The sequence below is a fragment of the Kogia breviceps genome, chromosome 1 (genome assembly GCF_026419965.1).
Source record: "Kogia breviceps isolate mKogBre1 chromosome 1, mKogBre1 haplotype 1, whole genome shotgun sequence".
Lineage (NCBI taxonomy): Eukaryota > Metazoa > Chordata > Mammalia > Artiodactyla > Physeteridae > Kogia > Kogia breviceps.
Genome location: NC_081310.1, coordinates 74,618,814 through 74,645,065, shown reverse-complemented (window position 1 = coordinate 74,645,065; position 26,252 = coordinate 74,618,814). Strand labels below are relative to the sequence as shown.

At 38.8% G+C, this 26,252-nt stretch overlaps 1 protein-coding gene across 4 annotated transcripts in view; it reads left to right on the top strand.

The window, feature by feature from the left end:
• WARS2 (tryptophanyl tRNA synthetase 2, mitochondrial) overlaps positions 1-26,252 on the top strand; it is an 88,336-nt gene that overhangs the window by 50,088 nt on the left and 11,996 nt on the right. For 3 of the 4 annotated variants that reach the window (XM_059054508.2, XM_067034141.1, XM_067034147.1), the window contains 2 exons: positions 17,084-17,164; positions 20,648-20,733. In XM_059054508.2, the coding sequence (XP_058910491.1) occupies positions 17,084-17,164; positions 20,648-20,733 (167 nt within the window). The remainder of the gene's footprint in view (positions 1-17,083; positions 17,165-20,647; positions 20,734-26,252) is intronic. The other variant, XM_067034132.1, reaches the window with a different exon arrangement.

Below are 26,252 nucleotides of genomic sequence, written 5' to 3'. Positions count from 1 at the left end.
AGTGGTTGAGAGTCCGCCTGCCGATGCAGGGGACACGAGTTCGTGCCCCGGTCCGGGAGGATCCCGCATGCCGCAGAGCGGCTGGGCCCGTGAGCCATGGCCGCTGAGCCTGCGCGTCCGGAGCCTGTGCTCCGCAGCAGGAGAGGCCACAACAGTGAGAGGCCCGCGTACCGCAAAAAAAAAAAAAAAACTTTATGTAAATAGCATCATGCTGCACATATCTTCCTGCATCTATATTTTTGTGTGCAACATTAGTTATGTGTTCGAGATTTATTCATTTTGACTGCTCTACAATATTCCATTGTCTGGCTCTATCACAATTTATTTATCTATTTTCCTGGCAAAGGATATTTAGATTTTTTCCAACTTTTTTGTTACTGCAAATAATACTACAGTGGGCATATTTCTATATGCTTTTTGTGTACATCTGAAAGGCTTTTCTAGGTGTACGTACATAAGAGTGGAATCATGAGGATATATGACATGTATATATATCATCAGCGTTAGTGGATATTGCTAGATTGCTCTCCAAATTGGTATTCCAGTTTACATTCCCAACAAGTGAAGAGTTCCTTTTGGTCTATGGCAATAGTTGGTATAATTAGACATTTTATTTCTGCCATTATAAAGGATAGAATATGCTATCTCGTTTTAATTTGCATTTTTGGTTTTGTGAGCCTCTCTATCATATCTTTCTTTTCTATTTCATTAGTTTCATTGTTTCCTCTCTTGCTTCTGTTTTCTTTGAAATTACTTTGTTGTTATTTTTCTAACTTCTTAAGTGGACCTCATTAATTTTTAGCCATTCTTCTTTTATAATATAATTATAAATACTTATTTCCTTCTAAGTAGTTTTATCAGCATCTACAAAGTTGTGATATGTAGTATTTTCACTATAACTCATTTGTAAATGATTTCTAATTTCTATTATTTCTTGTTTGATCTGTGATTTATTTAGAAATATGTGTTTTAATTTCTAAATACATGACTCTTTTTCTAAAAACCATTTTACCCACTCAAATGACAAAAATTAAAAATACTGATAGTGCTAAGTTTTGGTAAGGATGTGGAGCAACATGAACTCATACATTGCTGTTAAGAGTATAAAATGACAATTTCTTATAAAATTAAACATATACTTACCAAGTGACATGGCAATTTCACGCCTAGGTATTTACCAAAGAAAAATGCAAACATTGTCTGCAAAATGACTTGTACGTAAATGTTCGTAGTGTTTTTGCTCACAATAGTTCCAAACTAAAAACAACCCAAACGTCCATCAATGAATGAATAAATAATTGTAGAATATTCAATCAATGGAATATTATTAAACAGTGAAAAGGAGTCTGTAACAACATGAAGGAATAGCAGGAACATTATGCTGAAAGAAGCCAAGAACAGAAGAATTCATATTATATACTAACATTTATATGATATTCTAGAACAGGCAGAACTAATCCATAATAACAAAAAACAGATCAGTGGTTTCCAGAAGCAGGGATGAGGGAAGGGTGAGGAATTAACTGCAAAGCTGTGTGAGGGAACTTTTGGGGGACATTGAACTGTTCTATATCTTGACTGATGTGATGGTTACACATGTATAGATTTGTCAGAACTCCTTGGACTGAGCAGCTAAAATGGGTCCATCTTATTGTTTGTACATTATGCCTCACTAAAGTTGATTTAGTATTAAAAAAAATTTTTTTAATGAGTAGGCACTTAGGATATATAAGTCAAAAGAAAAGAAGAACCCACAGAACTGTGTGAGAACACTACAGGTAGATAGTTCAATATAGTTGTCATTCAAACATTTAAAATGACAAAGGCAAAATAAATATGGCATAAAAATTTCATCTGAGCTTTGAGTCACCCGTTCACAATGAAACCAAGAAAAAACCTGCTCACAAGTTTAGTCAGTAAACTAATTATTTTGTTTGCTGTTGTAATGTTCCCTAAACTTCTCATAAAACCAGCAAAAAGCCCCATGAAACCAAGTGTTGCAACTGTTGACCCCACTCCAAGGAAAGTATTAAAAGAGAGTAGCCCTGGGACTTCCTTGGTGGCACAGTGGTTAAAAATCTGCCTGCCAATGCAGGGGACATGGGCTTGAGTCCTGGTCCGGGAAGATCCCACATGCCACAGAGCAACTAAGCCCGTGCGCCACAACTACTGAGCCCATGTGCCATAACTACTGAAACCTATGCGCCTAGAACCCATGCTCCACAGCAAGAGAAGCCACTGCAATGAGAAGCCCGCGCACCACAATGAAGAGTAGCCCCCGCTCACTGCAACTAAAGAAAGCCTGTGCACAGCAACGAAGACCCAACGCAGCCAAAAATAAAAATAAATTAATAAATTAATTTTTTAAATAAAGAGAGCAGCTTTGCCGGGGATAGTGCTTTGAATTAGACTGAAGGGATCTTTACTGCCAAGAATTTTAGGGAATTTTAGTCAAGAGGTAAAAAGAGTTTTAAATAAGAATATGAAAATCATCTTATGATTTAAGACTTTCATCATTTTTGTTTGTTCTTAGATGATTTTTTAATTCATGTTTTTCCTTGTTTAAACATTATTTATCCAAATCAAAACAACAACAAATACATGTAGGGAGAGACATCTTTTACAAACATATTTTGTACTTATTTGTTATATACTACAGGATAAAGAACACAACCCAGGGTTGTGTTTTTTTGTTTTTTTTTTTAATGAAGCACAATGTGACCTCTAATTTACCTGTGCTTAGTCTTTTCTTCTAATACTTCTTTACTACTCTGATTCATTGATATTAACTGCTCATTCCTTTTAATCTCCAGAATTCTGTCCTGAGGTAGGTAGGTAGGTAGGTAGGTAGATAGATAGGTAGATAAACAGATAGATACATAGATACATAGATCTATTCCATATATATATTTTTTTCTGCCCTCTTGAAGTCTCATATACTTCTATAACTTTCAGCCATTTTCTCTCAAATCTTGTCTCTATCCCTGACCTTTCCTTCTAGTTTCTTGTGTTTCTAGCAATCTTTTAGACTTCTCTCTCTGGATATCCTTCCAAAATCTCAATTTCAACATATCTGAAACCAGATCTTTCCTTTTTACCTCTAACCAGCCCCTCCACTTGAATTTTTAAAATAATTTGGGGTGAAATTCACATAACATAAAATTAACTACTTTTTCCCAACCTTAGATATATGTTTATATTTTTTCTTTACACAGACTTTTTTTAAGAACTGAGGTAAAATACATGAATATAAAATGTACCATCTTAACCATTTTTTAAGTGTACAATTCAGTAGTGTTAAATGTATTCATGTTACTGTGCAACCAATCTCCAGAACTGTTTCATCTTGCAAAACTGAAATTCTGTACCCATTAAACAGCGATTTCCTCCCCTCCCCCCAACCTCCAGACCCTGGCAACCACCCTTCTGCTTTCTGTCTCTATGAGTCTGACTGTTCTAGATAATTCATATAAGTAAAGTCATACAGTATTTGTCTTTTTTTGTGACTGGGCTCATTTCACCTAACATATTGTCCTCAACGTTCATCTATGCTATAGCATGTGTCTTAATTGCCTTCCTTTTTAAAGCTGAATAATATTCCATTGTGTGTATATATCATATTTTGTTTATCCATTCATTCATCTGTCAATGGGTATTTGGATTGCTTCCCCCTTTTGGCTATGTTTAATAATGCTGTTGTGAACATGAGTATACAAATAGCTCTTTAAGATCCTGCTTTGGATTTTTTTTTTTAATCAAAGTATAGTTGATTTACACTATTGTGTTAGTTTCAGGTGTACAGCAAAGTGATTCAATTATATTAGTTCTTTTCCATTATAGTTTGTTACAAGATATTGAATATAGTTCCCTGTGCTATACAGTGAATTCTTGTTGTTTCTTTTGTGTATAAACCCAGAAGTGATATTGCTGGATCACATGGTAATTCTATTTTTAACTTTTTTAGGAATCACCATACTGTTTTCCATAGCAGTTGGACCATTTTATGTTCTGACCAGCAGTGCACAATGGTTCCAATTTCTCCATCCTCATCAACAGTTGTTATTTTCTTTTTTGTGTGTAGGGGTTTTCTTGGGTTTTGTGGGGGTTTTGTAATAGTAGCCTTCCTAATGGATATGAGGCAATATCTCATTTTATAGTTTTAATTTGCATTTCCCTAATGACTAGCGATGTTGAGCATCTTTTCATATGCTTGTTGACCATTTGTATAACTTCCTTGGAGAAATGACTCTTCAAGTCCTTTGCCCATTTTTAATCAGGTTGTTTTTGTTGTTGTTGTTGTTGTTGAGTTGTGGTAGTTAGTTCTTTATTTTCTCCCACTTCACAGGTTGCCTTTTCACTTTGTTGATTATGTCCTTTGATGAACAAAAGTATTTAATTTAATGTAGTCCCCAAAATCTTCATTGTTTTTTAGGACCTAAGTTTTGGGAGCTATCATATATACCCACATGAAAATTTAACATAAAATTTACTCAAGGGTCTTCCCTGGTGGCGCAGTGGTTGAGAATCCGCCTGCCGATGCAGGGGATACGGGTTCGTGCCCCGGTCCGGGAAGATCCCACATGCAGCGGAGCGGCTGGGCCCGTGAGCCATGGCCGCTGAGCCTGTGCATCCGGAGCCTGTGCTCCACAACGGGAGAGGCCACAATGGTGAGAGGCCCGCATACTGCAAAACAAAACAAAACAAAACAAAACAAAATTTACTCAAGAGATAAATTTTATAAGAACAACAATAAACTGTCTGTCATCATGTCCTGTACAGGATAGCGCTCTTATTCTTCCTCAAGGTAGGAATTGCTGGGGGGTGGGGGGTGGGGGGTGTTTATGGTAGATTGTTATCATTCCTAATTATTCATGTTCATTTCCTGTAAGAACAATGATCAGCAAACTTTTTCTGCAAGAGCATAGATAGTAAATAGTTTAGGCTTTGCAGGCCACATGTGCTGTCACCACCTTCTTCACCACCACCTCTCCTCCTCCTCCTATTCTTTTTCTATTCTCTTCTCCTTCTTCTCCTTCTCTTTTTTTATATTTGACTACCCTTTAAAAATGTAAAAACCATTCTTAACCCATGGGCTGAATAAAAACAATCCACAGGTCAGATTTGGCCTGTGAGCAACAGTTTGGTAACGCATATGTATGAGGATTATATGTCCTCATCCATTGCCACATGACTGACAGTGCCTTCGGTAGGAGAAGCATCTGTTCCTACTCCACTCATGTTGGGCTCTTCCACGTGACTTGCTTTAGCCAATGGAAAGTGAGGAAGCATGTTATACACCATGCCCAAGCAGAATCTTTACAAGCCATTCCATGTTTGTTCTAACTCTCTTGCTCTTCCTTCCTTCTAACTCCTTCAGTTTGGGTCCTGGAATGAGAAGGTATGTAAAGCAGAGGAAAAGCCAGCCTATGGCTACTAATATGTGATGTGAATGAGAAAGAAACCATTGCTGTGGGCCGCTTATTTAGGGTTGTTACCCAGCATAGCCTCGAAAAAGCTGACTAATATACTGCTATAGGTAAAGAGGTACATATGTATACACATACACACACATATACACACTAAGCAATAGGACTTAGACGGAGGTGACTTTTAAGTCTGGAGCAGGCTTATAGAAGCTACTTATTTAGCTTTGGAAATATTGGACTAAGAAAAAAGCATAGAAGAATCCAAATGTGTACAGATAGATATTCATTGGCAAACATAAATACTGACAGGAGGCAGACCAGTTGAAGAGAGTGAGTGAGAGTTTATCATTGATAACAGAGTTCTTTTAATTTAAATTGATCTCCAAACAAGGTTCCTGTTAAGGGGATTTGTGATGAGGATGATAAGAGTCTAATAAAAATAACTCAGCATGAAATTGCTAGTTTCCAAGAGGAAACGATAAATGGGAATTTGTGAGTCTGAATAGTCTACCAGGTGTCCTAACCAAAACTTATAGTACCTGATTCCTGGGAAGATAACATTTATATAGGAAGTAGTAAAATCCTAAGGGACACTTAGACATTTGATCTAAGATTTACTGAATCAGCTAATTGCTTGAATGGCTTTGATTGATACCTAGCAGCTGTATTTTTTTGAAATCATGCTATCCTGTACTCGCCTTGCTAATTAAATGTTTCTGAAAAAAGTTTAAATTCAGCAAAACACAGGGGCTAATATAACAGACATTCATGTTCCCAACACCAAGGATGAATATTGTTGACATTTTGTCATATTTGCTTGACTTCCTATATTAAACAAATAAAATTGAAGGACCCTTTAATTCTTTCCTTGCCTACTCCTTTCACCCCTCCTCCCTACATCCCTTTTCTCTATCCCCAGGCAACCAAATCTTGGACTTGACCTATATCAATCCAGCCAATTTTTCACACTTGTTTTCATGTGTAATCCCATGAGTAAATATAATATTTTTAATTGTGTGGTTTAAAAAAAAAATGATACAAGTGGTGCCGTATTGTAGAACCTTTCTGCAATTTTCTTTTTTCACACAGCAGTATGTTTTTGTGATCTCATGTCATACATCTAAATCTAGTTCATTTCTTCTATTTGTTGTATAGTGTGCCATTATATAAATATGCCACACTTTATCTAGATATCACCCAATTAATAAACCTTTAACTTCATTCATTCATTCATTTAATAAATATTTTTTGAGCACTTACCATGTCCTAGGTCCTGTGTTATGTACTCATGTTACCTCAGTGAAGAAAACAGACAAAAATCTTTGCCACCATAGTACTTACATTCTGTTGGGGTAACACAACATAAATAATAACTATAATGAATAAGCCAAACATAAAGTATATTAGAAGGTGATAGGTTATATAGAAAAAGATTAAGGGGAATTGGGAGTGGCACTGAGGGAAACATGTTGCTATTTTAAACAGCATGGCTCGGTGAACCCCCTTGATAAGATAATATTAGAGCAAAGACTTAATGTGAGGGAGTTAGTGACGTGAATATCTGGGGGAAGAGAATTCTTATCAGAGAAAAGAGTCAGTGCAAAGCCCCTAAGGTGGGAGTATGTCTGGTGTATTCAGGGAACACAAGGAAGTCAGCATGTCTGGAAAAGAGGGAACAAAGCGGGTGAGGAGGAGGATTGGAATCCAGACGTCACAGGGTTGAAAGGGAGGAGATGATCATGAAAGGTCATTGTAAGGACTTCGGCTTTTACTCTGATGAAATGGAAGTGCAGGATTTGGAGTAAGAGAAGTGACACAATCTATGTTTTATAAGGGTCACTTTAGCTATTGTTAAGAATAGACCGCATTGTAGCTAGGTTGGAAGCAGGAAGACCAGTTAGCAATCCAGGTGAGAGTTGATCGTGCCTCAGACCAGAGTGGTAGCAGCAGAAGAGGTGAAAGAAGTGCTAAGAGATTCTGAATATAATTTGAAGGTAGAAGCAACAAGATTTGCAGATGGATTAGGCATAGAGTATGAGAGAAATAGAGGAGTGACTAATGACTCCAAGGTTTTTGCCTAAATAACTGCAAGGGTAGAGTTGCCACCAACAGAAAGGACAGCTGTGGTAGAGCAGGTTTGGGAAGGAAGGTCAGGAGCTCAGTTCTGGGTAGACTGAGTTTGAGATGTCCATTGGATATCCACACAAATATGCTGAATGGAGAGTTGGATATATGAATCTGGAGTTCAGCAAAGAGGTCTGGCTAGAGTTATACATTTAGAAGTCATCAGTTACACGGATTGTAGTTAAAGCCATGAGATGAGATGAAATTGCAAAGAGAGTGAGTGTAAAAAAGAATGTAAATAAAGAAACAAGGACTAAAACCTGGGTGTCTGCAATATTAAGGTCAGGGAGAAGAGAAGGAATCACACAAAGAGACTGAGAAGAAAAAGTATTGAAACTGGGAGAAAAACTACAATACTGCAGTGTCTGGGGAGCCAAGTGAAGAAAGTGAATCAAGGTGGAAGAAGTAATTAGTTGTGTCAAATGCTGTTTAATAAGTGAAGTAAGATAACAACTTTATCTTAACCATTAGCATTGCTGACTGTGGTGAGCAGTTGTAGTGGAGCAGTGGAGGTGAAACCTGATTGGAGTGGGCTTAAGTGAGAAGGGGAGACTCGTCAAACACAGCAGCAGCTCTGGCATCTTTTTCTTCATTGATGAGAACCCATTCTCCCCACTCACGTTTTGAAAGGATCTGGAGTTGGTTTTGATTTGAGGGCCATCTATTCCTGTGGGGAGAAAAATTCCTGTCTGGAGGAAAGTGGAGATCATGCCAAAGATCAGAAAATCAGGACTACTCAAACTACATTATCTTTATTGCCACGGAATAATTAATGGATGATGCATCAAAGAAGAGTTGTGATGAATTCCACCTGCATAGTTTTTTCAACAGCCTTATTGAGATAAAATTCATATGCCATACAATTCACTCATTTAAAGTGTACAATTTAATGACTTTTAGTATATTCACAGAGCTGTGCATCCATCGCCACAATCAAGTTTAGAGCATTTTCATCACTCCATGATGAAACCCAGTACCCACTGCCCCTCTCCCCTCTCCATGGCAACCTCCAATCCACTTTGTCTTCTATGGGTTTGCCTTTTCTGAACATTTCTTACAAGTGGATTATGTGATTGGCTTCTTTCACTTACGATAACGTTTTCAAGGTTTGTGTATGTTGTAATATTTATCAGTACTTCATTTGTTTTTATTGTGGAGTAGTATTCCATTGTATGGCAATACCACATTTTGTTCATTCATTCATGATGAGTCAGTGAACATTTGGGTAGTTTCCACTTTTCCAGATGTCTTCCACATGAAAATGCAACTCTGAACTTGTGTATAAAGTTTTTGTATAGTTACATGTTTTTGGTTATCTTGGTATACATCTAGGAATGGGATTGCTGGGTCATATGGTGACTCTATATTTAACATTTTGAAGGACTGTTAAAGGGTTTGGAAAGTGGCTACACTACTTTGTAGAGAGTTCTATCACCAATGTACAGAGGGTCCCTGACTTAGGATGGTTCGAACATACAATTTTTCGACTTTACAATGGTGCAAGAACAATAAACATTCAGCAGAAACGGTTCTTCGAACTTTGAATTTTCTTTTTTATTTTCCTGGGCTAGCGATACGCAGTTTGATACTCTCTCATGGTGCTGGGCATCAGCAGCGAGCCACAGCTCCCAGTCAGTCACAAGATTACGAGGGCAAACAACTGACAGACACACTTATTACTGTTGTGTACCCATATAACCAGTCCGTTTTTTGCTTTCAGTACAGTATTCAATAAATTACATGAGGTGTTCAACACTTTATTATAAAACAGACTTTGTCCTAATTTTGCCCAACTGTAGCTAATGTGTTTTGAGCATGTTTAAGGTAGGCTAGGCTAAGCTATGATGTTGGGTACGTTAGATGTATTAAATGCATTTTCAACTTAGGATATTTTCAACTCAGTGATGAGTTTATCAGGAAGTAACCCCATTGTAAGTTGAGGAAGATCTGTATAAGGATTCCAAGTTTTTCATTTCTTTCCCCCAATTTTTTTGTTTTCAGTCTTTTTTTATTGTAAGTATCCTAGTGAGTGTAAACTGGTATCTCAATGTGTTGTGTTTTTCAATGTGGTTTTGATTTGCAATTTCCTAATGACTAATGATATTGAGCATTTTTTCATGTGCTTATTAGTCATTTGTATATCTTCTTTGAAGAAGTGTCTTTTCAAATCCTTTGCCCATTTTAAATTGGATTATCTGTCTTTTCGTTGTTGAATTATGAGTTTTTTACATATTCTGGATACAGCTACCTTATCAGACATGATTTGCAAGTAACTTCTCCTATTTTGTGAACAGTCTTTCACTTTCTTGATGGTGTCCTGTGAAACACAACATTTAAAAAAAATTTTAACATCTTTATTGGAGTATAATTGCTTTACAATGGTGTGTTAGTTTCTGCTTTATAACAAAGTGAATCAGTTATACATATACATATGTTCCCATATCTCTTCCCTCTTGCATCTCCCTCCCTCCCACCCTCCCTATCCCACCCCTCTAGGTGGTCACAAAGCACCAAGCTGATCTCCCTGTGCTATGCGGCTGCTTCCCATTAGCTATCTATTTTACGTTTGGTAGTGTGTATATGTCCAAGCCACTCTCTCACTTTGTCACAGCTTACTCTTCCCCCTCCCTATATCCTCAAGTCCATGCTCTAGTAGATCTGTGTCTTTATTCCTGTCTTACCCCTAGGTACTTCATGACCTTTTTTTTTTCTTAGATTCCATATATATGTATTAGCATAAGGTATTTGTTTTCCTCTTTCTGACTTACTTCACTCTGTATGACAGACTCTAGGTCCATCCACCTCACTACAAATAACTCAATTTCATTTCTTTTTATGGCTGAGTAATATTCCATTGTATATATGTGCCACATCTTCTTTATACATTCATCTGTTGATGGACACTTAGGTTGCTTCCATGTCCTGGCTATTGTAAATAGAGCTCCAATGAACATTTTGGTACATGACTCTTTTTGAATTATGGTTTTCTCAGGGTATATGCCCAGTAGTGAGATTGCTGGGTTGTATGGTAGTTCTATTTGTAGTTTTTTAAGGAACCTCCATACTGTTCTCCATAGTGGCTATATCAATTTACATTCCCACCAACAGTGCAAGGAATGTTCCCTTTTCTCCACACCCTCTCCAGCATTATTGTGAAACACAACATTTTAAAATTTTGATGAAGACCAGTTTATCTGTTTTTTCCTTTTGTTGCTTGTGCTATTGGTGTCATATGGACTAACGAATCACTGCTTAACCAAGGTCATGAAAATCTACTCCTATTTTTTTTCTAAGCAGTTTATAGTTTTGGCTGTTATATTGAGGTCTGTAATCCATCTTGAGTTAAGTTTTATGTATAGTGAGAGGTAGGGCTACAACATCATGCTTTTGCTTGTAGATATATGCCTGTAGATGTTCAGTAGCCCTAGCATTATTTGTTGAAGAGACTACTCTTTCCCCCAATGAATTGTCTTGGCGTCTTTGTTGAAAACCAATTGACCATAAAGGTAAGGATTTACTTCTGGACTCTCACTTCTTTTCCATTGATCTATGTGTTCTATCCTTATACCATACATTTTCTAAATTACTGTAGTACTACATTGATCGATTTTTGGATGTTAAACCAAGCTTGCATTTCTGGAATAAATCCCACTTGATTATGTTGTGTAATTCTTTATATATGTTGCTGGATTTAATTTGCTAATATTTTGTTGAGGGTTTTTGCATCTACATTCATGTCATTGGCCTATAGTTATTTTTGTTATGATGTCTTTGCCTGGTTTTGCTTTCAGTATAATACACGCCTCCTAGAATGATTAAGAAAGTGTGCCCTTGTATTTTATTTTTCTGGAAGAGATTGTGAAGAATCGGTATTAATTTTTTCAATGTTTATGGGAACTCACTAGTGAAATCTGCCCTCCACCCACCACCTAGGGTTCATTTTTGTTGTTGCTATGTTTGCTTAGTGACTTTTCTGCAGCAATTCTGTAAATTCTGTCTTCATAGTCATGTGTGGCCATTGCAGTCTCTGCTGGATTAGCTTAGTACTCAGATAATGATTGAGCAGAAATGTCTAAATGCTTTGGTCCTATATTTTCAACCCTTTGCTGAGGGGCTTTCACAGGACCTCAAGGTGAGCTAGAGGTAAGAGATTAGGGTCTTCTCAGATCTTTCCTGGACGTATGCACAGCCCTGCACATACTTGTGGCCTGCTGGAGGCCCAGGAATGTGTCAGGTCTTTTCAAAGTACTCTATAAGCATATCATTTCCCAGCTTTTCTCCTTAAGTTTTCTAGACAGCCTCTTGTTTTCTCCTACTGGTATCAGCACCTCAGGCAGCTGTAATATTAAATCATTGCTGATGATTATATTTGAAAAGTGTCCTAGGGCTAGGGCTTTTCCCACTGAGTGAGCTCTAATCAGGTCAAATAATAGCCAGCCCTGCAAATGGGGCTTTTCCCCATTTTCCAAATGGAGAGCTGTCAGACAGGCCGAGTAGTGATGATTCTCTGGGGCTGGATCTTTATGAGGAGCTCCAAACCCTAACATTCCCTTCCAGTGCCTGCTAGGCTGCTGTTTTCATGGCTACCACAGATATGGGGAGAGGCTAATGGGAATCGGGCAAGTTAAAATACCACAAAGCTCTCTGTTTTTACTGGGATTTGGATGTTTTTCTTAAATAAATACTCTTCAGAATATTGCAAGCCTTTGACTAATTTTCCAGAGTTTTGTAAAAGTTGACTTTGACAATTTTTGCTTGTGTTCTCATTGCTTTTATGGAGGAACAGATTTTCAGAGATTGTTGCTCTGTGATTCCAGAAGTCCCTCCACCTTATTTTAAACACCAGAGATGTTTTAACTTTTATTCAAGGCCAAGTATAGTTAGATTTACAAGCCTTTTACCTATTTTCACAAACTGAACACACCCATGTACAAGTTACATGGGTAACTCGCATGGCTCTTTATGCCCCTTTCCAATCACTAAACAGCCCTTCCCTAAGATAACCTGTTTTTAAACTTAATATAATTTGAACCATTTAGTATATACTCTTTTATGTCTGTCTTCTTTCATTCAACATTATGTTTGTGAGATTCTTTCCTGTTGTTAAATGTAATTCAGTCTTCCTCATTGCTGTAGTATTCCGTTGAGTGAATATACCACAATTTATACATTCTCTGTAGGTGGATATTTGGATTACTTACAATATGGGGCTGTTACAGTATACTCTTGCACAGATATTTTTGTGAACATATGTAAACATTTCTGTTAGGTATATACCTAGAAATGGAATACCTGGGTCATATGTTATATGAATGCTGAGCATTAGTGGATACAGTCAGTTTTCAAAGTTGGTGGACCAATTTACATTCCCACTGTATAAGAGTTCTGTTGGGGCTTCCCTGGTGGCGCAGTGGTTGAGAGTCCGCCTGCCGATGCAGGAGACACGGGTTCGTGCCCTGGTCCGGGAGGATCCCACATGCCGCGGAGCGACTGAGCCCGTGAGCCATGGCCGCTGGGCCTGTGCGTCCGGAGCCTGTGCTCCGCAATGGGAGAGGCCACAACAGTGAGAGGCCTGTGTACCACTAAAAAAAAAAAAAAAAAAAAGAGTTCTGTTTACTCAATATCCTTGCCATACTTGGTAGTATTTTGGGTTTTTCATTTTAATCATTCTGGTGAGGGTGTAGTGGTATCACATTATGACTTTAATTTGCATTTAATGCATTTGGCCAATTTGTATAAGGTTATCTGCTTTTTTCTTATTAATTTGTAGGTATTCTTTTTTTTTTTTTTTTTTTTTTTTTTGCGGTAACGGGCCTCTCCCGTTGCGCAGAGAGTTGTGGCCTCTCCCGTTGCGGAGCACAGGCTCCGGACGCGCAGGCTCAGCGGCCATGGCTCACGGGCCCAGCCGCTCCGCGGCATGTGGGATCTTCCTGGACCGGGGCACGAACCCGTGTCCCCTGCATCGGCAGGCGGACTCTCAACCACTGCGCCACCAGGGAAGCCCTGTAGGTATTCTTTACATAGTCTGTGTACCGGTATATTCCGTATAGGTTTGCAGATAACTCCTCCCACTCTGTGACTTGCCTTTTTTCCCTCTTTTAATGGTGGTGTTTGATAAAGAGATGTCATTAATTTTAATGTAGTTTCATTTATCTAGATTTTTGTTTTATGTTTAGTACTTTTTAGATCGTATTAAAAATCCTTACTGACCAAAAGAAAGATGCAATCAACTGATTTGATTTTTTTCTGCAAATTTTTTAAAATTTTTAAATATTTAGGCAGAACATTTTAGTCTACCCTGAAGAATACCAGTGTTTCTCCATGAGTGTATTTTACAGATGATTGTCCTCTTTCATTCACAAAAACACCAGCAAATCATCAAGTCTTATACAGCTCTATTCCAAAATATCTTTTATTCCTTCCTTTCAAACCCAGCAATTCCACTGAGTATATTTCTTACCCCATTTATTTCTAATCACCCTGTCTTCTGTTTTCAGAGATAATAGAACCCTTTAGAGTTGAAGTTCCCTCACTTTCTGCTCTCCACTCCTATCCCACAAGATAGATCCTCATCTATATTTATTTCTCCTCCTATTTCAGTGGAAGATGTAGGTCTATCCCACCTTAAAAAACAAAACAAAATTTTTATTCTTAATCCCTACTAGTTACCTTCATTTCTATACTCCTTAAAAAAGAAATGTCTTAACACATGTGATAAAATTGCATTGAACTAAATACACCCACACAATGAGTACATGTAAAACTGGTGAAATCTAAATAGGGTGGATGGATTGTATCAAATTCAGTTTCCTGGTTGTGATATTGCACTGTATTTATGCAAGGTGTTGCCACTGGGGGAACCTGGGTGAAGGGTATACTGGATCTCTCAGTATTATTTCTTACAACTATATGCAAATCTATAATTATCTCAGAATAAAAAGTTAAAAGACTCTTTCTAAAAGTTACCTATAGTCATAATAACTACCATTTATTGAGTGCTTACTGTGTGCTAGGTACTATACTAAGCACTGTCAGGTGGATACTGTTGTTAATCTCATTTTATAAATGATGAAACTGAGGCACAGAGAGGTTAAGTCATTTACACAGGGTTACCCAGCTACTGAGTGGCAGAACTAGCATTCAGATCTGGTAGCCTAAGCTCAGAGGGAGAGTTCTTATCCACTCTGCTATACTTCTTGTACGTCTGCCTTCATATTCTGCCTCCTAGTCATGCTTCAACCCATCCCTCTATAATAGATTTAGCATTCATCCCAATCACTCCCCTGAAACTGCTTTTGCCTGGATCACCAACAAGTCCACTGCTAAATCTAATGCATTCTTTTTGGTCCTAACCATTCTTTCTGCAGCCTTTGTTATTGTTCATACATTCAACAGATATTTATTGAGCACCTACAGTGTGCCAGATTCTTGTTTTACAACAGTGAATAAGATGGGCAAAACTGCTGTTAACTGAAGAATACATATGTCTTTACTTGTTATAATTAGGAGGTCAGAAATCTTAAATCACGGCTGACTTGTTTGTGGATGGTCAACAGACCACCTTATTGTTCCATGCTTTTGTTTTTCTATGACTAAACCAGATTATATTGTTATTTTGTTTGTGATTTCACAACATAAGGTAGAATGTACTATATTTAATACCATTTTCACTTTTCTCCAGATAGAAATCTGACCTTTTCCAAGCAGTTGCCATGAATATGAATAAATTAAGAGAGCTAAATCCTAAAGTATACTACCCTTCTTGTGTAATTATTAATGATATATTAATTTATATGATAAATTATAATATTATAGATAAATTGTGAAAATTAATTGCCTTTGACCTTTCAACTACTTTTTCCAAGTAAGGATAATTGAATTAATTAATGCCACATTATTTGGAAACACTAGGAAGATCTCTGCAGAATATTCAATAAGTTTCATTCCATATAACCAAATAAAAAGCTACTGGAAAATACTTGACTTCATGGAGACATCATGGTAGCTGTTTGCATATCACCAAAGCTGAGCTCTTGAGCCCTAGCTGAAGGAAAGGAATCATCTTGTCTCTTTCCACATGTCCATGGTTATATTCTGTGTTTTTATTCCTTTCCCCAATTCAGTAAAGAAGGAAAAAAAACAAAAACTCTCCTACTTCTTCATGTCAAAAAACAGCTCTTGTTTTATTCGTTCTAATGGGACTGTGTTTTGCTTGGTGATTGGAAGCAACTATAATCCTCTTGCTTCCATCCAGGGTTACTGTTTCTGTCTGATAGCTGTTTGTTTACAGCAGCAGTTAGCAATTTGCATGGACAGCGCTGTCAAAGTCACTGCCCTCAATGAATCCCAAATGCCTCTTGGAAGAAAGATGACAGATTCAGCCCAGCAACTTGCAAAACTTTAAAAGCGATTCCTTGTCAAACACGTGAAAAACAGCTCTTCCCTCTCCATGACTTGAGGGAAAAAAACGAGAAATTATCTTATGCCAGATGGCGAGTCCTTGCTAGTAAAATAGGCCTGGGCTGATTCAGCTTCATTCCTTTATGTTCCATTTGCAAAACCCACAAAGAACACATTTGGGGCCACTTTTCAGAGCTGGCAACAGCCTCTGCTTTTTAAGGAAATCAGATGGGCACACACACAAAAAGCCACAATGGATGAAGGGCTCGGAATCCCTAGGGTCCAGAAACAGGATGCATAGGCCTTAAATTCTAGGTCACCAATTAGAACCTGGCCTGGACCCAAGAATCATCCCAATTGTTGCCAGATTTGGTGACTTGATTGAATTTGGTTAAAACAAAAACAAATTGGGAAAAGGTTATATTTTCTTGTTGACTAAACCTCTTCTTAAAAAAAAAAAGAAGAAGAAATAGAATCTATCTAAAAACATGCTTTCAGATGATAAAGTGATTCCTAAATTTCAATTCCTCTGGGTCTAAAGGACTCAGTCTTTAAGTCCAGTACCTTTCTTTGCCATTTACATGTAAGATATTACAGCTGCTTTCATGTATTTAGAATACGTTTAGAGAGGATTTGACCAGTGTGCATGCGTGCATGTGTGTGTGTGTGTGTGTGTGTGTGTGTGTGTGTGTGTGTGTGTGTCTTCTTAATTACATTGGCTTTTTAAATTGACATATAGTTGACTTATAATATTATATTAGTTTCAGGTGTACAACATAGTGATTCAATATTTTTATTGATTACACACCATACAAAGTTATTACAAAATATTGTCTAGATGCCCTGTGCTGAAATAGATGCCTCAGGACATAATGAAACCCTCTCACTGTCAGCTGCTTGCTAGGGATGTTGTGAAGAGGATTTAAACACTGGACTAGTAATGGTATTGGGTAGTTTTGAAGATGTCTTCTTCATCTAAAATTCTATGCATTATGAATTAGCCCCCTTAATTTTTTTAATTACCCTCATTTGGGGTAATTTTAGCCAAGGTAATACCTGTTGTCTGTTTGGTTTTGCCTTATATGCAAGAAGATATTGACCACCTTTGTTAATGTTCTATTTTATTTCTTCAGGTGTCTGAACACACACAATTAAGTTGGATCCTTACTTGCATGGTCAGACTACCCCGATTACAACATTTACACCAGTGGAAGGTAAATGCCAATGATCTGATTAATAAACAGAAAGAAGTTCAGTCCCCAGTGCAGCTATTTTTCCTCTTTCTGTTTATTTTTGTGTTAGGCTCTGGGGATCCTGAGTTTGCTGGCCTCCCTGGTCTGTTACTCTAGTGGCTAGCTAGATCAGCATCTTTAACCTCACTGCCTCAGGGTATGAAACGGATAGTGAGAAGGTTCTCTAAGATTCTTCCAAACTGAAAAACTGGATGAAAATATCCAGCTTATTAATTATTTGATTTTATCTGTGCGTGGCCTTTACATAGACTTGGTAAGTGACCTTTACATAGGGACCTTTACATAGACTTGGTAATGACTTTGAACGTGCCACATTCTAATTAACAAACAATCACCATTTCTGGATTACTGGACTCTGAAGTTGCCTCCACTGGAATTAACTGGCATTAACGCCAGAATGTTTTCATTGTGGGGAGAAGAGACAACATATTTTATTTAATATTTAAACAGGTTGAGTCCAAGCAACAGTTCAAACCCACAGAAAAATTAAGCCTGTTCTTTTTCTAAGAAGTTCAGCAGAGAAATATAAATTGGGTAATTCAAAGTACTTTACTCCCATGTATTTTTGCAATTGGATAACCTGTGGGTAGGTGGCCCGCCACTATGTCAACACTGATATCAGTATCAAGCATCTTTCCAGCATATTTTCAGGGCCATTGATTTCCTCAAAAGGCTTTGATTTCCTATTTAGAAGGCTTCACATATGCTGCAGAGAGAAACAGACAGAGCTTTAATGTGGCAGTGTCTAAATAGGAGGTATTGGTGATGCTGCAGAATCATTACCTGCCAGGAGTTGGAAACAAAATTTTATAATGTTCTCTACCGTATTTTGGTTTGAGGCAAGACTTTCCCATTTTATCATAATATGGTAATGCTAAGCTGAACACTGAACGCCAAAATCCTTTTATAAGAACTGATTTAATGGGAAATGCTCCCACTTTTTTTCTTTTTCTTTTGACTGCGTTAGGTCTTCGTTGCTGCGCACAGGCTTTCTCTAGTTGGGGCAAGCAGGGGCTACTCCTCGTTGCGGTGTGGGGGCTTCTCGTTGCGGTGGCTTCTCTTGTGGAACACGGGCTCTAGGCACCTAAGCTCAGTAATTGTGGCTCACGGGCTCAGTAGCTGTGGCGCATGGGCTTAGTTGCTCCACGGCATGTGGGATCTTCCTGGACCAGGGATCGAACCTGTATTCCCTGCATTGGCAGGTGGATTCCTAACCACTGCACCACCAGAGAAGTCCCTCCCACTTTAAAATAGTGTCTAAGGACCTCCTGGTAACACGTTACTAGTGAATGATTCTGAAGAAGGCTTCTACTAGTCCGTGATCTCTTATCTTTGGGGAAAACATGGATTTCAAAGCCAGTCTTAATCGTAGAGCATGGTATACTGCCTTCTATGGTCATGCCTTCATTAACAAATACTGGTGATGCTCTCTGCTAGTCTCATATCATGCTAAGTGCTGGAGGTATTGCAGTCACCAGGATGGATGGATGCAGCCCCTTTCATGAGGCTTATAGCTTATTTGGGAACAGACAGTTAAACAAACAATCAAAGTGTAAAAAGTTTTAGGAGGGAAAGGTTCCAGTTCTATGGGAAGAGCAAAGAACCACTAGGTTGGTTTTGATTGGGGCAGTGAGGGACAAAACATTGGGGAGGAAGGGTAAGGTCAGGGCTGGAGAGATCAGGGTTATTTGGAGGATTGATGAGATAGCACAGATGTGAGGCATCTGGGGCCCATAATAGGCATCCAATAAGTAATAGAGCTCTCCACACCCCCTCACTTCCTTTGTAGTTTCAAGGTCCAGTATTCTAATATAAAAAGACTATAAATCTAATACAGTAGCAATTTTTAAAGACTGGGTTCTTTTCCCATTTGCTTATTTCCAAATTAAATTTTTTTAAGAGAATTCCTTTATTTTTATTTTTTATTTATTTATTTTTGGCTATGTTGGGTCTTCGTTTCTGTGCAAGGGCTTTCTCTAGCTGCGGCAAGCGGGGGCCACTCTTCATCACGGTGCGTGGGCCTCTCACTATCGCGGCCTCTCTTGTTAAGGAGCACAGGCTCCAGACGCGCAGGCTCAGTAGTTGTGGCCCACGGGCCTAGTTGCTCTGCAGCATGTGGGATCTTCCCAGACCAGGGCTCGAACCCGTGTCCCCTGTATTGGCAGGCAGACTCTCAACCACTGCACCAGCAGGGAAGCCCCCCAAATTAAATTTTTATTATAATTACCCTATGATCATTGCAAACTGGCCTTTATCATGAACATTGTAATAAGGTATACTGAAGGAATTGTATGGTCAAACTTTCAAATTTCCTATGAATGGCCTATAGCATTAGTAGCGCTGTAAGCCAGAAACTACTTGAAGTAACTAGAAAAATTTGTAACTAAATTATGGAATATTAAGATGATTAAAGAAAGAAGCTGTTGTTTTCAGACCCAGTCTCAAAGGGTGTGTCTGCATTTTGGTTGGGGAACCCCAAGTTGTGAGCACATGAGTTTGGTCCTTAGAATCATGCAAATTTATAAATTGAGTTGTTCATTTCATTCAGGAATCTTTGGATTTCAGGGAAGTGATTCATATTAACTAAACAAATAAAACGTATCTACACACCAAAATATACCAAAATATCCATTTATCATTTTACAAGATATGGTATACCTAGGCCTTAGAAGCAATTACCAGTGAACTGCGCACAATAGTCCCTGCTAATAAGTAGCTCTGCTCAGAAAGCCAGATTCCCTGCAGCAAGGGAGTTAGTATCACTAGGGCTCACATTCAGCACCCAGTGCTCGCCAGTTGTTAAATATTTCTAGTATCACCTCCAGTGTTTCCATCAGCTTCCCTGTTAAGGAAATATTTTGGTTTATACAAACTGTGCTGTTTATTGGATCACTTTACTCTCAGGACAGATAATTAGGATTGGTTAGATGAAATTTTCTCTTACTGTCATTGTTTTTAATGCCATGATTTTTAGGTTTTTTGTTTTGTTTTAATGTGATTTTAAGGGAACATTACAGTTTTGTCAATAGCAGAGTGTGAGACTTTCTGGGAAGTTTCCACAAACAGTTTGATGTTAACTAATGTTAATTTAGAGAAATTTAATTTCATGGTATATTCTGACCTTCCCTGTGAAATCTAGAATTTATCTGACTTGGAACCTAGAAAATCTTATGTCCTTACTTTAGTAAAATGAAAAAGAAATAGTGGCAGTGCAGGATCGTTTCAAGGGGCAGTGGGGAAGCGGATTCACCTTATTCCTGCCTAAGGCTGGAGCATGGAAACAAGCCAGCCAGAAGATGGCCAGAGTTACTAACAGGAACTGAGATAGATTGTTGTTACAGGTGGCTTCAGATCACCCCTTGCTTGCTTTAAAGATTTCCCAATTTAGCATTATAATTAGGTTCATGTCAGATTTGTTTCCCTCCTCTCTTTTCACCCCCGCAGGCAAAGACTGCCAAGGAGAAGCAGAATGGAACCATGGGCCTGCTCACCTACCCAGTACTCCAGGCAGCTGACATTCTGCTGTACAAGTAAGGAGCAGAGTTCACCCCTCATCCTAGATGTAGTCACGCTGACAAGAGAATGTCTCACCTATCTCAAAAAGGTTCGGTTCACGGGGAAAGATGGGTACAGAAAGGATCAGACACATGAATCTATTTGTGTCTATTCCCTGGTAATAATACTAAATTATAGAAGTATGTTTTAATGTGAAACTAATAATATTAAGAAGTAGCCCTTAAATAGCACTTGCCATGTGTTGGAAACAATTATAAGTGCTTTACATACATTAACCCATTTAATCCTCACAACAACCTTTTAAAAGCTATACCATCATCATCTCTAGTTTACAGATGTGAAAACTTAGGCTCAGAGTGGTTAGTAACTTGCCTGAGGTCATGTTCTAGCAAGGCTTGGACCCAGGATTTGAGTCTAAAAAGTTTGGGTAAAAAAATCTGTTCTCTTAACCACTATAGAATATATCCTTCCCTAGTAATAATTACACTTCAAGAGTTTTAAACGTTGATTTCTCATATAATCTAGACTCTCAAGCAATGCTGTCCCATAGAATTTGCTGCAGTTATGGAAATGTTCTCTACCTGCGTTAAGACCATAGCCGGTAGTCACATGTGGCTATTGAGCACTTGAAATGTTGACAGAGGAACTGAATTTTAACTTGTATTTAACTTTAATTAACTTCAATTTAAATAGCTGTCTGTTGTAGTGGCTACTGTATTGGACCTGCAGGTTGAGATCAAGTTTTTCAACATAATATAGGGTGCCCTCACTTTTCTTGGACCCATAATCTATAAGTCAGCTACTGCTGCTACTTACAGGTCTCAAAACTATACAGCTAGAGGATACGTGCACTCTCTGTAGGGCTGGCCAGGGCTTCTGACCCCATTCCTCTCCCGATTCTTCCCTTCTATCCCCACATCACCTCCCTCGGCCCCCATTTGGCCTTCTAGAGATAAAGCCTCCCAGTCAGCATACAGTCATGGCCAAACCTTGCTACTGTGAAAGCTTCTGAGGAAAAAGAGAAACTTTATGGGTCTTTTTTACCCCTTTCCCCTAAAACCTTGACCCCATAAAAGTGATTCTTCTGGGCTTCCCTGGTGGCGCAGTGGTTAAGAATCCGCCTGCCAATGCAGGGGACACGGGTTCGAGCCCTGGTCCAGGAAGATCCCACATGCCACAGAGCAACTAAGCCTGTGCGCCACAACTACTGAGCCTGTGCTCTAGAGCCCATGAGTCACGACTACTGAAGCCCGTGTGCCTAGAGCCGGTGCTCCGCAACAAGAGAAGCCACCACAATGAGAAGCCCGTGCACCACAATGAAGAGTAGCCCCCACTCACCGCAGCTAGAGAAGTCCCGCGCGCAGCAACAAAGACCCAACACAGCCAAAAATAAATAAAAATAAATTTATTTTAAAAAAATAGTGATTCTTCTGTGGGAAAACTAGAAATCTTTGCATGTAAATGTGATAATAGCATGGAGATGACAGTATATGTACCTTGTGACATTACCTCAGAGCCCTCGTGCAATTATGATGGAAACAGCTAGAAGAATAGCTACTTAACTTTACATATAAGGAAGGTCCATGTACATGCAATCTATCTTTAATTCTGATTCAAACTTATGTTAGGATTATGTGTCTGTTTGATATATTAACTTGAATGCCGGACCCCTGGTGCATTTATTATTTATAATAAGTAACTTTTGACTTATCCTGGGAAATCTAGAACACTTTTCTCCAGGAGCAGCAAATGAAAGTCTAATGAGGGTCTAATAATATATTTCCCAGTGAAGTAGCATATTTACTTAGAAAGGTTCTGTAAAGAACTTTGATTTTGTCACCTGTAAAGATGAGAAAAATCATTATAAAAGGATTAAAATGAAATCTGTCACTTGGCTATGACTGATGATGATGTCTTTGACTATTACAATCTTATGTCGAGTTTCGTTTTCGAGGGCTACTTCTTCATAGAACCAAAGGCTGATTTTTCAGCACCAGGATTTGGAAGCACACAAGCACAACAGATTTCGTCAACAGTTCAAGAGCTATAATGGAGGAGTCCTCTGAGTTCAGGGCTGTGAAAAGAGTAAACCTGAACAAGAATGATTGCCCTCTGTGATACCATGGAGCACAGAGTGGGAAGGAACTTTAAAGGGCCTCTTCTTCAACTCCCTTGCTTTACAAATGCGGCCCAGGCAGGTTAAGCAATCTTCCCAAGCCATGCAGCCAGACAGTGGACAGAGGAGACTCAGAGCGTGATTATGGTCTCCCGAGGCCAGTGCTCACCTTCCTGAAGGAGTCAGTCATTGTGTTAGGAAGCAAGATAATCACACGAACAACCAGAGCAATATAGATAATATATAACAAAGTGATGATGAATTTATTTTTATCAGGTGCCCAAAAACACAATTGTCAGAATGATAAAAATCCTGCAGTTTCTTTCATTCATAAAGTGCATTAATGAGACATAGCTCAGGGGGTTATTAAACAGATTATGTATGAATTGATATCACCTAGTATATACTCAGTACAAACATTTTTAAGAGTGCAAGCAACATTTTAAAAGGCTGATATTGGCAGAAATATCTCCTTAACATCCCCAAATCTGTCATATCATCTACCTTTCTTTCAACCCAAGCCTGAAGTTGAGAATGTCCTCTTTTCTTACACAAAACAATAACTATTTCAGAGGGGGCAGGTAAACACCAAGAGCTTTCCGATAGCTTCCTGTCTGTCTTACTCTGCCCAACATCAGCAGGTTCTCACAGTCGGTTAAGGCTTCCAAGGACAAGTAGTTCTTCTCCAGCCTCAGTAACCCCAGCCTACTCCCAGTAGCAAAAAAATTCCCATACTATGAATATTCCTTCTTTAATGCTTATTGATCTATTTGGTGGTTAGAATATGTACTAAGAACGCCATAAGATCCCTTTCTTTTTCCTATTTTCTGAAAAGAAAATTATCATGGCATATGTTTTTCTATCCCCATCAGGATTCTGATATTTTATATATAACTTGTTAAACAGACAAAAGTATTTTTCTACAAAACTAGGTAATTATCAATATTCAAGATGACTGTCTCCTACCTTAGCCTGGAAACTAGAAACTATCTACCTGTAATACCACGATTAGATCAAAGATGTGGAGCTGGGGGCTTCCCTGGTGGCGCAGTGGTTGAGAGTCCGCCTGCCGATGCGGGGGACACGGTTTCGTGCCCCGGTCCGGGAAGATCCCGCATGCCGCGGAGCGGCTGGGCCCGTGAGCCATGGCCGCTGAGCCTGCGCGTCCGGAGCCTGTGCTCCGCAACGGGAGAGGCCACAACAGGGAGAGGCCCGCGTACAGCAAAAAAAAAAAAAAAAGGTGTGGAGCTGGTACCTGCATGCTCCTTTTTTGTGTGTGTGCTACGCGGGCCTCTAACTGTTGCGGGGCACAGGCTCCGGACGCGCAGGCTCAGCGGCCACAGCTCACGGGCCCAGCCGCTTCACGGCACGCGGGATCCTCCCCGACCAGGGCACGAACCCGTGTCCCCTGCATCGGCAGGCGGACTCTTAACCACTGTGCCACCAGGGAAGCCCCATGCTCCTTTTCTAAAGAGAGATATCCCTACGTTTCTTTCCTGTCTGGTCTCAGGCTGGACATACTGCTACCAGCCACTATGCTCCATCCCATAGACTCTGTTCCTTTGAGCTTTTTCCTCCTGCCATCTTCCTCCAGACTATTGCCCGGGGTGCCATTGCCATACCAGGGCATATGTGTCATTTGGACCACTGCAAAGTGTGCAGACAAGTACAATAAAATCAGCTCTGTCTGCTAGAACATTTATTCTGCTAACATACAGTTTTCATCTATATCACTGTGCTTCCTTACAAGTTTAGAAATTTCCTAATTGCTTGATAGTAAGTAGCAGGACTCAAACCCAGGTCTGATTTTTAGCCTGTACCATTGTTTTGCCTATAACAGAGCTCAAGCACTTGGGGTTACTTTTTGGTTTTGTTTCAGATATTTCTGGATTTTGAAAAAATATCATAACTAGAATGTCTATGAATATATACATTATAAACATAGATAAATACAAAAAATAAAAATAGATACAAAAAACATTCATATTTTCTCTCACCAGAAAATGTATATGTGGCCTCTTCATAAAATGTTGATGTGCAGGGCAATTATAGATTTCATGTTTGCTTTTGTCAAAATCAGCATTAGAATGAGTGGTACATGGTGGGCTGGAGAACAAACATGAGGGAAGGGAATGGAAGAGGAGCCTTCCAGATAGTATATGAGAGATTTATGTAATTGTTTTGGCAGAACTTCGTAAGGAACCCAGGAATGGAGACCTGAGACCATCTTAAGCTTGAGAGCATAATAAAATAGCAGGTATTTGAAGAGAGACAAAATACTCAAAAATAACAAGTGTTTATAATTTTTTATTTTATATCTACATTATTATTCTGAATATCTAAGTTCCAATAGCTAGATATATATATTAAGTAAATATTTCTCTCTCTCTCTCTATATATATATATATACACACACACACGTATATATATACACACATACATAGTTTTTATTAACATATAGCAAATACTTGTTAAGTAACTGTAATGCCACTAATCTAGAAAAATGCACTATGCATGGACTTGAGGGAAAGGGGAGAAGGAATTCACATGTGAGCATTATTTGCTAGGTGCCACATTGGCTGCTACACATACGTTATCTATTCAGATTATCACAACAGCTCTGTAAGACAGTTAAGTGGTGTTATTCCCACTTTACAGATAAAAAAATGAAGTTTTAGAGAGGTACCACTAAGTCTGCTCAACTAGAGATGAGAGTGATTACCTGGGCTACTCAGTTTCTCTTTCTCAAGAACTCGAACAGAGAAATACAGGAAGAGAATAAGAAGATAGTGAAAGCAAAAGCTGAAATGACATGGGAAAACGTGGAAACAAAGGCCTCAAGGAACTGTGAGTAAGCAGAACCAAAACCAACCCCAAGCCAAGAGTAGAGTGTAAGATGATTGGTTGGAAACGTCAGACTTGGTAATTCCAGAGAGAAGCTGAGTTGCTGTAATGTCTGAGGACCAGACCACTGCCATTGAGAACAGTTGAGATAATTCATTCCTAAAACTGCTTTGGAGACATCTAGTTTCTGCCTTACATTCTTTCTTTGCGAAGTCAGTTTGTCCTGAATGTTGATGAGATTCTGAAACCTGCTGGCCAAATGTCATTTCAGTACTCTGCTGATGTTCACATACTTACCCACAACAGCCAAAGCAATCATTTCTTCTCTTTCTCTTTCACTTTTGAGCTCTCAGACAAGCGGCTACAGTAAACCAGAACCCTACTGGAAAGCAGTCTGAGAAATGTAGCTTACAGGCTGCTAGCCCCTGAAAAATCAAGAAATAACATAGAAGGAAACAATTCTGCTGAGAAGTCAAGAGACAATACAGTACACTCTCCTAAAAGCAGGGGGAAGCTATTTGTGCACTTCTAAGGACAGAGTGAAATGATTTGTACTTTTAAAAGAACTAATTA